Source organism: Micromys minutus (assembly GCF_963924665.1).
Source record: "Micromys minutus genome assembly, chromosome: 5".
In the NCBI taxonomy this organism is placed as follows: domain Eukaryota; kingdom Metazoa; phylum Chordata; class Mammalia; order Rodentia; family Muridae; genus Micromys; species Micromys minutus.
In genome coordinates, this window is record NC_137974.1 from 47,141,267 (window position 1) to 47,154,893 (window position 13,627).

Below are 13,627 nucleotides of genomic sequence, written 5' to 3' on the forward strand. Positions count from 1 at the left end.
TTTGTTTTATGTGAGTACACTGTAGCTGTCTGCAGACACACCAGAAGATGGCACCAGATCTCATTACAGATGGTTGTGAGCCACCATGTGGTTGCTGGGAATTGAAGTCAGGACCTCTGGAAGAGCAGCCGGTGATCTTAACCACTGAGCCACCTCTTCAGCTCTGAAATCATTCATTTTCAATATCAGTTTGTGGGCAGAAAAATGTGTTACTCTAATCATAGTGTCTATAAGTGTCCATCAGAACTCTCTAAACTGTCCCTTGGGTTTCCTTTAATGATAAGAATACACTTAGGAGATGCATTTTCTCAATGTTTACAGAATGAAGCTCGATTGAGAATAGCAAAAACTCTTGAAGACTTTGACTTGGGCACAACAGAAAAGTGTGTGAGAATCAACTCGGTGTCCAGTGGTCTGGCTGAAGCTGACCTGGAGACATTTCTACAGGCCAGAGTTCTCCCCTCTAGTCTGATGCTACCCAAGGTAGAAGGTCCTGAAGAAATCCAGTGGGTAAGTAATAGTGCTTCTCTGTGCAACGTAGACCAGCTCCCGAGTCACCAAGAGTGTGGACAACATCAGTTTAGAAATGCTTGCACAGGACTGAGGAGAGAGCTTATGGATAAAGCAGTTGCTTAGTACATGTCAGGTCTTGGATTCAGTCTGTACCATGAGTAAAAAGAGACAGGAAGGAAAGAAAAACGTGACTGGCTGTAACTCTGTTGGTAGAGTTCTTGCCTTGCATGCACAAGGCCCTGGCTTGCCTCCCTAGCACCAAATAAACTGGATGTGGTAGCAAATGCATATAGTCCCAGCATTCAGGAGATAGAGGCAAGAAGATCAGAAGGTCAAGGTCACCCTCAACTACATAGCAAGTTTGAGGCTGGTCTGGGCTCCTTGAGACCCTGACTCAAACAAGAAAGGGGAGAAGAGATTATGAAAAGTGAGTGGGGAAACCTACCATTTCCTCTCCCCTAGAATCCAGGCACGTTGGGTTTGTGGTTCGGTCAGAGAGCAGTCTCCCGAGTAGCCCTCACAAATCAGTTCTTGGACACTTAACTTTCTGAGCCTCCACCTTGCCACCGTGGAGCGGGGCTTCTGCTTGTGAGAACCATGATGGAGATGGTTCTGGCTAAGGCACCTCTGAAGCCAGTGAGGATGCTCCCAAAACATCATCCACCATAAAGTGAGGAGCTCTAGCTGCATATGAAGTCAAGAGCCCAGGGAAGGGAGGGAAAGGTCACTCCTAAGGGCAACTGGGGGAAGAAACAGGAAGCTTTTAACTCGTGGTTTTAATTAGCTCAGATATTATTTCCTGCACAGTTCTCTGGTGCGCCCCCCTTCTTTTAAATTACTGTCAGGTGTGTTTGCATTTCATGACAGACTTTTCAGCCAATAAAAGCCCAAAATGTAAAGTGGATGGCATGTCAAATTACTTAAGAAAACTTTGAAATGGGCCCAATTATTCTATGATTGTTTTAATTGTGAGATGGGGGAGGGGGAGTGAATGGGGACTGACTATTATTCTGCAAATTCTGCAAGGCCCTTGAATAAAATGCCACTTTATTGTGCCACTTGGGGCAGAACCTTTGGGAGTGACTGGAAGGGGGGGAGGGGAAAAGTTCAAAGCAACGTTTCATATTGTCTTAAAGGTTGTGGGTCTAACCAAAGCAATATGCCGAGTGGCTGTCATACCTAGTAAAGTTGCTACCTTAAAAAAAAAAGATGATTAATTTACTTTTATTTTATCTGCATTGGTGTCTTGCCTGCATTGTGTCTGTATGAGGCTGCGGGAACCCCTGACGTTATAGACAGCTGTGAGCTGCCATGTGGGTGCTGGGAATTGAACCCAGATCCTCTTGAAGAGCAGCAGGTACTACTAGCCACGAAGCCACCTCTCTAGCCCCTGGCTACTTACTTTTTAAAATCCCCCTGAATACTCTGGATCTTCGTTGTACAATATATGGGTCACCTGCCACATATGGCCACTCGGCATTTGAAATGTGGTTCTTGCAAGTTGAGGTGTGCTTGTGATGAGAAAGTTGTACACATGACTGTGTTTAGAGACTTGAGATTCTTTCCAAGTAAAGAAAGACAACTGGAGAGTATCTCAAAATTTTTAATATTGATCCCATAATGCAGTAATAACATTTGTACTCTGCTAGTTGGGTGTAAGATACTGAGGACCTCTCTGTTCCGCTGTACTGTGAATGTAGCTACCAGAAGGCTGGAAATTATCATGCATGTAAATGGGAAGGTATTTGCGTGGACAGTTCTGCACTGGGATCCTCTTAAAGACCTGTCATCAGGGTTCCGGTTCACTTAGCGAACTGGAGATTTCACCAAGGTTAGCCATGGATGCTTAGAGGTACTGTTTAGAGCGAATGACTGTCCGGAGGCTTCCAACCTCACTCGAATGTGTATTAAGCTGCTGGAGGACTCTGAAGTCCCTCTTTCCTTGGTTTCATCCTTTATGCCTCTTAACACCAGCATCGCACTCAGGCTGGAGCCGATCTCCCCAATCCTCTGTCGGAATCGGTGATCTCCCCAAGCCTCTGCTCCGGGGCTCCGTGTCGGAATCCTCGGATGCGAGGGAGACTCTGAAATTGAAATGGGACTTCTAGTTAGCAGAAGTCTTTGGGGCTGTTTATTTTTCCTCTCCGTTTGTATTTATGCGAAGCGTAAAACCTCAAGCCTGACGCACAACTGAAAGATGGGCTTACTTGTTTTCTTTTGTGTGAGAATCGCCCGCTCGCCTTTTGTCGTTAGTGTGGGCTCTTGTCTGACTGGCACGGCTTATTGGGCTGTAACAAGCGTAACTCTGCCTCTTTTGTCGCGGGACAATTCTCCCACAAATCCCAACAGTGCGTATTCTTCCAACACGCTATTGGGTGTGCACTGGAATTGAAAGAATTGCTGAGCCCTGCTACTTCACCTCCTCCCCGGTCTCTTTGTAATTCTCCCCCCTTCTTTTCCACACGCCCCCCTTCCCAGTCCCCTCCACCTCGATGAAATGAACACTTTACCAGGCCGGAAACATTTAATCGTCTCCTTTTGAAAAAATTAATTGAAACTTCTCCACTAGTTACCTTTTGTGTTAGTACTTAATGCAATTTTTTAAGAAAGAAGGGGATGGGGAGGGGGGAGGGGCTAGCATATTTAATTTTTAAATGCCCCTATTGACTATAAACCAAAAGGCATTGGAGATTTTTTTGTTCATTAAGAGCAGGGGATATCTTGTAAAAGATTTACCTAGTTGTAAACTTTACGACTTTTTTTTTTTTTTTTTTTTTTTTTTTTTTTTTTTTTTTTTTGCAGTTGTAATGACTATCCCAGAGAATAGTTCAAGTAGCTTTGGAAGTTTTCTTTCTTTCTTTCTTTTTTTTTTTCCTTCCTTCCCCCCCCCCCCTTCTTTTTTAATGAGAGAAGAAAATAAGTAGCTAAGTACTCAATACCCAAGCCACCAATATCTCACTCTGCATTTCCACGTTTAATTGTAACATAAATTACATTTTATTTTTCACCGTGTCTGATACCATACAGGTTGCCCCTGAGCTTTCAGCCCTCTCCTCACTCTGGCTGGCTGTTGTGGTGGGTTATTCTGTTCCCTGGAAGTTACTAAGAGGTGGCGGTGACGCCGTCTAAGAGGGAGGGGCAGAGAACGACGGGAATCATTCTTCATTACTGAAAGCTGTGATTTATTTTAGACTAATTGTAAAGTTACTGCAAATCGCTCAAAAGCTTTTTAAAGATCCCAGTGATTAGGTATTTTTGGGGGGGGGGCACGCAGGCAAGAGGGGGCAGGTAAAAAGGGAAATAACACCTCTAATCCTGCTTCTGGTAAATAGGCTGCCAGCTTTTAAAATGAGTTTCCTTTCTATTAGTGAGAATATTATGCTAAGCCTTAAGCATTAGTTTTTTATGTTGCCATAGCAGCCTTACTCCTGCAGGGTGGTGACCTCTGATGATTACAGTACAAAGCTTAGAGGGTCTTGAAACCCCCTTTGAAGATGAAAAGTCTTTGATGGTTTATATTTATGCAAATCTCTTAGATATGATTTACCCAACTGAGACTGAATGGGGAGATGATTAAAATTCCCTTTTCCTTTGATATCCATTAATGGCTGAATATTCCTTAAATTTAAATGGATATATGTGTTTTCAACTTTATTTACAAAAATATCTTTATTATACCTGTGTTTCTTCCCCCCCCCTTTTTTTTAATCTTCCCACATCTTATTAGATCTAGATAGCATAATAGATTTACAATTTAGATTGTGGGGCTCCCTCCCTCTTTTTTTTTTTTTTTTTTGAAACGGGGGGGGGGGGGGGATGGATCTGCGAGAGCTTTTGTATGTTTCCAGATGATAGATTTTGGAATTTGGGCTACCCCACTGGCAGCACAGAGCTAGCTGTGAACTGGTCTCATGGAAAAAATTGGCAAGCTTTGGTCTTCAAAGAATTAAACTTCCTTTTTAAGGTCTTCCTAGGTAAGCTTAAAAAATATATATATGAAGAAAACCCTCCGGAACAAAGGACAGTGGCGCTCTGACGGATGGCTCTCGGATGGCACACACGCAAAAGGCAGCCAACAGTTGCACATGTGTTGGTGTTGGGTCTGAAACAAAAAACAGAAGGGGCAGGTAGAGAGGTCTGCTTTGTTCTGAGCGCCTGACATTTGCATTTAGTGGAGCGGGGGTGATAAGTCCTGAGTAAATACGTTTCCAGGGGAAGCATTTAAACTGGGGCTCTCTCCTTCCTTCTTCCTCCTCAGCCTCAAATGATTCCCTTTGAAGGGAAAGGGATTGTGGTGTTTGAGATTTCACTGTGGTTTGGGGGAACTTAGTTACCTTTAGTTTTCTTTGCTTTTTTTGTTTCTTCCTGCCTACCCCCTCCCCATCCCTTTGCAGGGATGCTGGAGGCTGGGATAGGGTATTTCCTCAAGTCAGAGGCTTTTTAGCCTCACCCTGTCTGCACTTTAGGGGCTGAGCTTCTGTCTAATCACCTATGACATTTCTGATTTTAGTTTTCAGACAAATTTTCACTCCACTTAAAAGGCCGAAAACTTGAACAACCAATGAATTTAATCCCCTTTGTGGAGACGGCAATGGGTTTGCTCAATTTTAAGGTAAGGAAGCCTTCCAGAGCATGGTCATGTGAGTTAGTATTTTACTTTGATTTCCTAAAGAGAACTTCTGGTTTTTTTATTTGAACATCTACTTAGAAAGAATTTTTTTAAAGAAAGATTTATAAACCAAGTAAGATATTTAAGCCATTTTAAAAAAATCTGTTCTACTCCAATAACAAGGTTGTTAATATCCCGGAAGACAAAGAAACTAGTTAAAAAAAGAGGAGGTCTTCTCAGTCTCCAAACATTTATATGTTCCTGGAGTATACATAACAATAAAAATCACAGAGTCAATATATGCTTTGAACTAGTTCATGTATAGATTAAGCATATATGTAAATATTATTTTTTACCTTTATACACTGAATTTGAATTGCCCTTGCTACCAGCCGTCTTCCCATCTGCAAATACCCTGGCCTCTCTGTTACTATTATCTGTAATCCTTAGCAGATATATGATTATTGTTCATAGTTTATATACATATACATATATATATGTATACGTATATATATATATATATATATATATATATATATATAAAATTTGTAGTCTCTGGCTACGTTTCAAACATGAAGTGTTTTTTAACACACATTCAAAAAGGATTAGCTGAGCCAGTTCTCAGCCGCTGTGTGGCTGCATCAAACTACCTGCCTGACCAGATTCATAGCCAAATCGTTTGTCCCTCTTGATCTACAGGCCTTTGATTCATTACCCAAACCGTGTCTCCCCTTGTACCACCTGACTTTGAATGGCCGCCTAGAGCTCCCTGTACCTCTTCCCGAAGTTTCTAGCCCTTGGTGGTTTTTTTTTGGTTTTGTGTTTTGTTTTATTTATTTTTTCCACTCCAGAGAGTAGGAGGGGGAACAAAAATCACTAAAAAACAAGAAGTAGCTGACCTGCGGTGGAGAATATACAAGCAGGTGCTCGGAGGAAGCTTTAGAGATCTGTAGGACTGTGTAGGAAGGGCCCAGTGCAGAGCCCTGTGTGGTGACCAACCCTTTCAGACAAACAACCACAAAGTCCTCAGCCTGCCCTAAGAGCCCCGAATATAATCAACATTCCTGAGCTGGAGTCAGATACATGCGGTGGTTTGATTTTAAAGCACTATTTTGCCATTTTATTCATGAATTACTTAGGAGCTCTCACAGTGCCCGAAATTAATCAACAGTATCTCCAACACCTCCTTCATTCTTTCCCTAGCCACACAGATGTTTGTACGTTACAGCTCCATGTCCCAAGATTCACAGCTGCATCTACAGCAAACGTAATTCGTCTTTACATTCATCTGGACGTGTCAGAGTTGCTCCATTCACACGCAGCATTTTTATTTTCTCTTCAAAGTTGTAGATTTTTGCATTGCCTGACTGTAAGCCTGAGACCACTTTACTTGATCCTAATACAAATAATCCAATTAGTTTGATTTCAAAAAAATTTCCCCTCCTCTCCTGTGGTTTTACGTTTGTTATTTAAGAGTCTTCTTAAAACAAAAACACATTCTGGAGGAACGTGGATTATTATAGTAGAAGTTGAGTTTACCAAAAGTTATCTAGAAAATAAGGTGTTGTATAATTGGAGTATTGTAACTATATATTAAAGAGTGAAGGCTATGTTGATGTAATCACCAGGCAAAGCAGATGTGTATGAGGTGGTCATCCGAAGAAGAGTAAATGCTTTAGGGAAGGTCTCAGTTTGTTTTAGCCAGAGCATGTTAGGATCTGGATCTTTTCTATTGCTGATTCATTGGCTCCCAGCCCCTGAGACTCTGCTCTGATCTTTTCCAGGCAGTATGTGAGGAAACACTAAAGGTCGGACCTCAAGTGGGTCTTTTCCTAGATGCAGTCGTTTTTGGAGGAGAAGATTTTCGAGCCAGCATAGGTGACAAAGATCTCTCCCACCCCCATCCCTCAGTTCTGTGTGTGTGTGTGTGTGTGTGTGTACACGTGCGCACGCGCAATCTTTCTTCTTTGCTCCTTCACAAAGGGACATTTACATAATAATGTGTATTTGCTAGCCCTGGCAGTGCCCTTTTATGACAACTAACTGACCAGCACTTCCTGATAGGTTAGGGCTCCATCTCCTGTTTCCAGAATTCTTTCTTATTACCTCTACTTATTTATAAAATAACTAATAAAAGCCTCGAAAACCTCAGGCATGCTCAACAATGTATGGGGGACCTACTTGGCTTCTCCTACTTACTGATGCTCACATATGTTGTCTTCCCTTAAGTACAAGACCTGAGCCTCTAGATAGAATATTCAAGTGCTTCTGCATGGGTCTTAATACCGTGTTTTCTATGTTAAATGTAGTAGGCAAGTAATTTTAAGATAAATTATAAATTTTCCTTAGTATATATTTCAGGGTGCTTATTGTTAAATATTTACTGGCCCTGCTGGTATCTCTTGAGCCCTTATCTGGGTGTTTCTATGGTTGGAGACTAAAGGCCAAAGGTTACACAAAGTGTTTTCAGAACCACATCCCAGTGGGCTAGGGACATTTTCCCTGAGCCATGGGCATTGAAACCCAGGTTTAAGCACTGACATCCTCCCTCCCCGCAGGGTGAAAAAAATTTTAATTTTAATACAATTTAGGTCTTTCCAGGAGATATTCATGTGTCTCACAGTTAAATGCATTACAGAAGGCACTCAGGCACTTTCTGTAGTTCCCAAAATGAGGGTCTTCCTCATTTCTCCCTGTGCACCAACCAAAACCCAAAGCACTGGATCAGGACATCTTTGAGGACAGATGTCACAAAGCCATTCCTAAGAATTGAGTTATATCCCCCCGACACATCCACATTTAGCTTCCCGGACACTTGCAGTGTTGTCTTTGGGCTGACACTGTCCAAGGGCTTACAGAAAGGAGGAAAATCTGTTAGGGGCCCCTGTGACCTGCTTCCATCTCCCAAACACAAGTGCAAGTGATCGTATTGAAAACTGTGCCAGGCCACTAGACATATATGCCACTGAGCACTTCTTCCCTATATAACTGCCTTCCTGCGTATTGGAATAACTGCTTTTCTGGGAAACAAGTTTCCAGGGAGATGTACATGTCTTTAGGACCTGGTTTCTATAGTATATGTCTGGGTTTGGTTTCCAATATTAACACCTGACTTTCCTATGTGTAACTCACTACTAGGTGCAACAAGCAACAAGGACACCCAAGACATCCTCTATGCCCGGCAGAAGATTGTCGTCACGGCAAAGGCCTTTGGCCTACAAGCCATAGATCTTGTATACATTGACTTCCGGGATGAAGATGGACTTCTCAGACAGTCAAGAGAAGCAGCCGCCATGGGCTTTACTGGTATGATTCCCGGCGCTGTCGTAAAGAGCAGTGTGTACATTGGCAGGCATTCCAGAAAATAAAGATGTCTATGCCTCCCATGTCCTGTAACATGAGAAGGCTTCACAGAACAGAACACCTAATGGGTGTTACCTGGGTTGTGTGTGAGCCGGTTTTCTCTCTCCTTTTCTTTTTACTTTTTTTTTTTCCTTTTACTTGTTCTTTTTGTTTTGTTTTGTTTTGGGGTGTTTCTTGCTCTTGGTCTCTGCAAATTTCAAAACAAAATATTTGATTGAAGTTTTTTTTTTTTTCTTTACACTTATCTTTCTGTCTTTTAAAGTATATTGGTATAATTGGAGCGGAGCTGATCCCAGGGAAAAGATGAGACTATTACAGGAGGGTTTGAGAGTGAAAACCTGTCAGAATTTTAGATTGGTAAAATATAAGAAAATGTTCCTAAAATAGCTAAAGTATTAATTAGTTTTTTAATTGATACTACCTTTAATTTTTTACTCATGTCTATTTTTAAAAATCATTTGGCCACAGTAAGCTCCTCTTTCCTCCTGTGTCCCCCAATAAGGATCTGTGTGCCTACTGTCACCTGTGGGTACCAGCTGGCCCTGGGGTCAAGGCAGGCAGCTGACGGTCCCCAGTTCTCCTTACTCCTGCCTGTCCCCATGCGTTCAAAGAAGCTGAAAATCAGGTTTTTGCAATGGAATTCTGCTTTTTGAAAACCTTAATAGAATCTTCCGAATAAGTGGTCCTGTGTGGTTGTGTACACATACTTACGTATTCTCTCTCTCTCCCTCCCCCCCACCCGTGTGTGTGTCTCTCTCTTATACACACACACACACACACACACACACACACACACACACACGTGTGCGCATGCCCACATTCTCATTGATTCTTATGATGAAAGTGCTAAAATTGCTAACTGTAAATATACCAAGCAGCGAAGGAGGGAGGGAGGGAGGGAGGGAGGGAGGGAGGGAGGAAGAAGGAAGGAAGGAACACTGTTATTCCTTTTATAAAGTACTTTGATACTATACCTAGTCAGGTTTTAACTAAAAGTCTCACAAATCACCTTGAAATGAAAAATGTGTGTTGGCGGAAGATGTTTTATCCTGAAATGAAACGAAAGACTTAAGCAATAGTATAGTTATCTTAGAATTAAATAAACCTGATTTTGTTTTTCATATATAACAGGGCACTAGCATAAACCTAAACCTCTAAATTTTAGGCTTAAAGACATATGATTGCTATTCACAGAAATGTTTTATTTTTAACTGTCTGGACTCTTTCTCTTTATATTTAACAGGGACAGAGAGAAAAACGAATCCTCCTGCTAATTGGTGGGTGGGTGGGGCATGCCTGTCTTTACCTCCTTCCTGTGGCCAGTTAGGATGTGGCCCAAATGGAAAAGTTGGGAGAAAAAGCTCCATGAAATCTATCTAACAGAGGCTGATGTTGGCTTGTAATATGTGGCACTGAACATGTGGTGCCAGCTGCCAGGCACCCTGGTCTCAGCCACCAGCCCTTCTTGTTCTTGCTTCAGTGCCCCCCCCCACCCTCAGATTTCCCTGGGTCTCAAAGTTTTCTCAAGACACAGGACTGGATTGAATTGGTCCCCAGTTCAGTGTCAGAAGACAAGCTATTTCAAATCCGGTTTAAATGTCTAGACTGTGCCCAACTCAGCACGAAGAACCTATGGACCTGGCACTATTGTTTCTGCCCAATGGGGAGTATTAAATCACAGGAAGATGGAAGCTGGGATGCAGGGAGGCACCAAGGGCAGGGCCCATTGTGCCTCCAAGTGGCAGAAGCTGTAAGCTGGGGCCACACTCCATACATACGAACTGATTTTGAGAGGTCTTTGTCTCCCCAACTATATTTCTGCACACTAAAAAAAAAAAAAAAAACAAGCGATCAAAACATGTGAGATGTATCATATGTTTTGATGCCTCTCATGATCCTAGGGTACTAATGTTTGGAATTTAATTGTGATAACTTAATACTTACACAAGAGAGGGAGAGAACCAGCAGAACTTTGTGGGGGAGGGGCTTCTAGGGGAGAAAGCAGAATATCATCACCAACTTTATAATACTTGTCTGAACAATACTTGTCTGAAGTAGGTGGTCTGAGAACTTAAAATCAGCAAAAGTGTCCTGTTATTCATAACTAAAGACTGGGTCAGGGCAAGAGTTATCAGTACTTTCAGCATGAAATTTTAAACGTATACATACACATAAAGTCTTACTTTATGAGGTTGTAATAAAATTATATAATTTCTCCCTTCTTTTGCCTCTCTCAAAAAAAAAAATCTACCATCACACAAGACAGCAGTCTGTACTTTAGTGTTTGCTGTCTTTATTTCATAGGTTGATAGATTTAACATCAATTCCAATAACTGTACACATTAACTTTAGGGTTTTTATAATAATAATAATAATAATAATAATAATAATAATAATAATAATAATAATAGACCGAAACTAAAATGTGAAAGATTTCCCGCTGCCTTAGTCATTATGGCTACCACAGCCCTACAGGCTTCGAGGTGAGATTAGGAATATGAAGCAATATAATTTTTACAGGCTTTTGTACAAGACAAAAAAAAAAAAAAGATACCATCATACAGTTGCCTAAAGAAACGTGACAGGTACTGATTTAAAGCTAGATATATCAAGCGGTCCTGTAAAAAGGATCTCATGGTCATAAATTTTAATGCCATCCAATTTTGCACCCACTTGGTAACTTGTCAATAAGAACTCTTGTGGATAAAATATTTGCTTGTGTCCCACATGGCATTAAAGCCAATTATGCAGCCCCTTGGAATGTACACAGAAGGACAAAAGACTCCTTGGCATGGAAAGAGATACACATTTCAAGACCGCACTGCAGAACGGTGGCCTTCTTCTGAAACGTGGGTGCTTCCGAGCGCTCAGGAGGCTTCACGAGAACCTGGCTACCCAGTTACGTTTGCTCCTCACATTACAGAGCTTGTACCAAGAGGGTCCCGTGAAATCTGCCTTTCTGCACAGCAGTGTAAATTGTGTACATAAATTATGAAATCCAGGGCTAACAATTTAGGAAATGACTACTGGGCACTGGCAAGCTTTTTAAATAATATTATTGCAACTATTGAAATAATTAAATGTAGAATCAATACCTACTATTTGAAGGGAGTTCACATTTGTGGCTCTATTAGCCAACTCTGAAAATTAGTCTTTAAATAGTTTGAAGTGTCTTTATGCATATCAAGTTGTAACATTTTTCTACTATGCTAACAGGCAAGATTGAAATCATAACATAGGATTTTTAATTATGCCAAGGTTTAAAGGGATTATTATCTATTTACCTAAAATTCTTTTCTCAAAACACTAGAAAAAAAAAATCCTTGTTTTACTATTTTTACAAACGTTGTCCCTTTATCTGTTCAGCAGAACAAGTATAGTAACAGAAATTGGTAGTTTATAAAACAAAACATGACATATAGTGTTAAATATTGAAGCAACTGCTTAAAATGCAATATAATTTAATGTTATAACAATGAGATTAAATTGCATTACATGATTAAAGTTATGAACGTAAATTGACTCTTTAAAACTAATGTTCACTTAATGGATGCTAACTATATTTGTTGTCTGATCAATTTGCATTTTATTAATGACCTGATTAGATACCATACTTTCAGACTGTTAAATTGTTATTATTATTATTATTATTATTATTATTATTATTATTATTATTAAGAATTATAATTACTTAGAACCCCTTGAGGCTCGTATATTGATGGTGCCTTTATTTCAAACCCTTAAACTTCAAAAAGAATCAGATTTTCCTGAAGGTATTTTTACATAGATACAATTTCTTATCATTTGAAGACAAAACAGCTCTCATACTATAGGAAGAAAGGGAAGATCCAAATATATTTTAGAACAGATACATTTTTTCTGTAATCTTCTCAGTTTAAAAAAAATGTGAAATGGAGCAATCCAGATAGCACGGTATTTAAATCTGCCTCTTAGTTTACAACTTTAGATATATTTTCATCAAATGACATGCTCAGAAAGAAAATGAAATATAGTACACTTCCCTTAACTTTTCTTCTGTATTAAAATTTGGAACACTGAAGAAAAAAAAAAAAAGAAAATGAAATATATCATTGCTTGGTATTGATGTGGTCATAACGTCTGCTGTGAGCTGAACTCCGACTGACTGTCACTGGTATACAAGCTTCAGAAGGTAGCACAACCCTCCCCAAACAAGCACTAGACGGCTTAGACAATTTGAGAGAATTACCATTTAATTTCACTCCACCTTTACTGGAAATAACAGATAACTTGCAGACCTTCTCCAGTTAAAATGCAAGCAAAGTAGTTATTTTAACAAGCTGCCTTATTCAGCCACCTGTAACTAAAAATGACAGCTTTCCTATGAAGAGGGGGAAGGTCCACATACATCTAGGGTACAGTAACGTCCATACTTGTGTTTGTTCTTATGTGGTTTTCTGGAAAAGCGTGTCTGATCATGAGTTTTGCTTTGTACTGTGTAGATCTTCAGCACCCAGTCTATGAAGCATCCAAGGCTGTTCCCAGCTGGGTGCGTCTGGTCTGTCCCCAAGCCTCCAGTGTGGTTGCTCTCTTTGCAGGTAAACAGGTGATCCACCCTAACCAGATTGCTGTGGTACAGGAACAGTTTACTCCAACCCCGGAAAAAATTCAGTGGGCTGAAGAGCTCATTGCTGCCTTCAAAGAACACCAGCAGTTGGGAAAGGTAAATGGTTTTTGTTGTTGTTGTTTTTTCTTAATACCTCGAGTGGTGCTGGAGTTTAAAAATATTATGGACAAGAATGGCTTAAGGAAAACACATTGCGTTTGGCAGGAGAGGCGGGAAATGTGGAATGGAAATAAAATTTATCAATGAGAAAAATCGCTGAAGGTAGACAACTATCCCTTTCCCTAAATATCTCACTAATTGGTTCTCCTGTCTCGCTTTATTTATTTTGTTCTCATAAGCTGCATTGGCAGTCTCAGAAAAAGTAAAAAACCTTTTTAGGCTCTGCTGGGTCGTCTTCGATGCCGTGCTCGTACGAGAATAATTTCAGATCAAAGTAGGAGCGCGATGTAACGAAATAATCACAGTTTGACCACATGGTTCTCGTGGAGAGAAGAAATAAATTTCAAGTTATTTTAATTGGGGGGTGGTGTGGGGGG

General features: G+C 40.6%; 1 protein-coding gene across 2 annotated transcripts in view; it reads left to right on the plus strand.

The window, feature by feature from the left end:
- CLYBL (citramalyl-CoA lyase) overlaps positions 1–13,627 on the plus strand; it is a 213,787-nt gene that overhangs the window by 183,817 nt on the left and 16,343 nt on the right. For both annotated transcript variants that reach the window (XM_080917345.1, XM_080917344.1), the window contains exons 3-7: positions 322–510; positions 5,024–5,125; positions 6,907–7,000; positions 8,261–8,428; positions 13,063–13,187. In XM_080917345.1, coding sequence (XP_080773471.1) covers positions 322–510; positions 5,024–5,125; positions 6,907–7,000; positions 8,261–8,428; positions 13,063–13,187 — 678 coding nt within the window. The remainder of the gene's footprint in view (positions 1–321; positions 511–5,023; positions 5,126–6,906; positions 7,001–8,260; positions 8,429–13,062; positions 13,188–13,627) is intronic.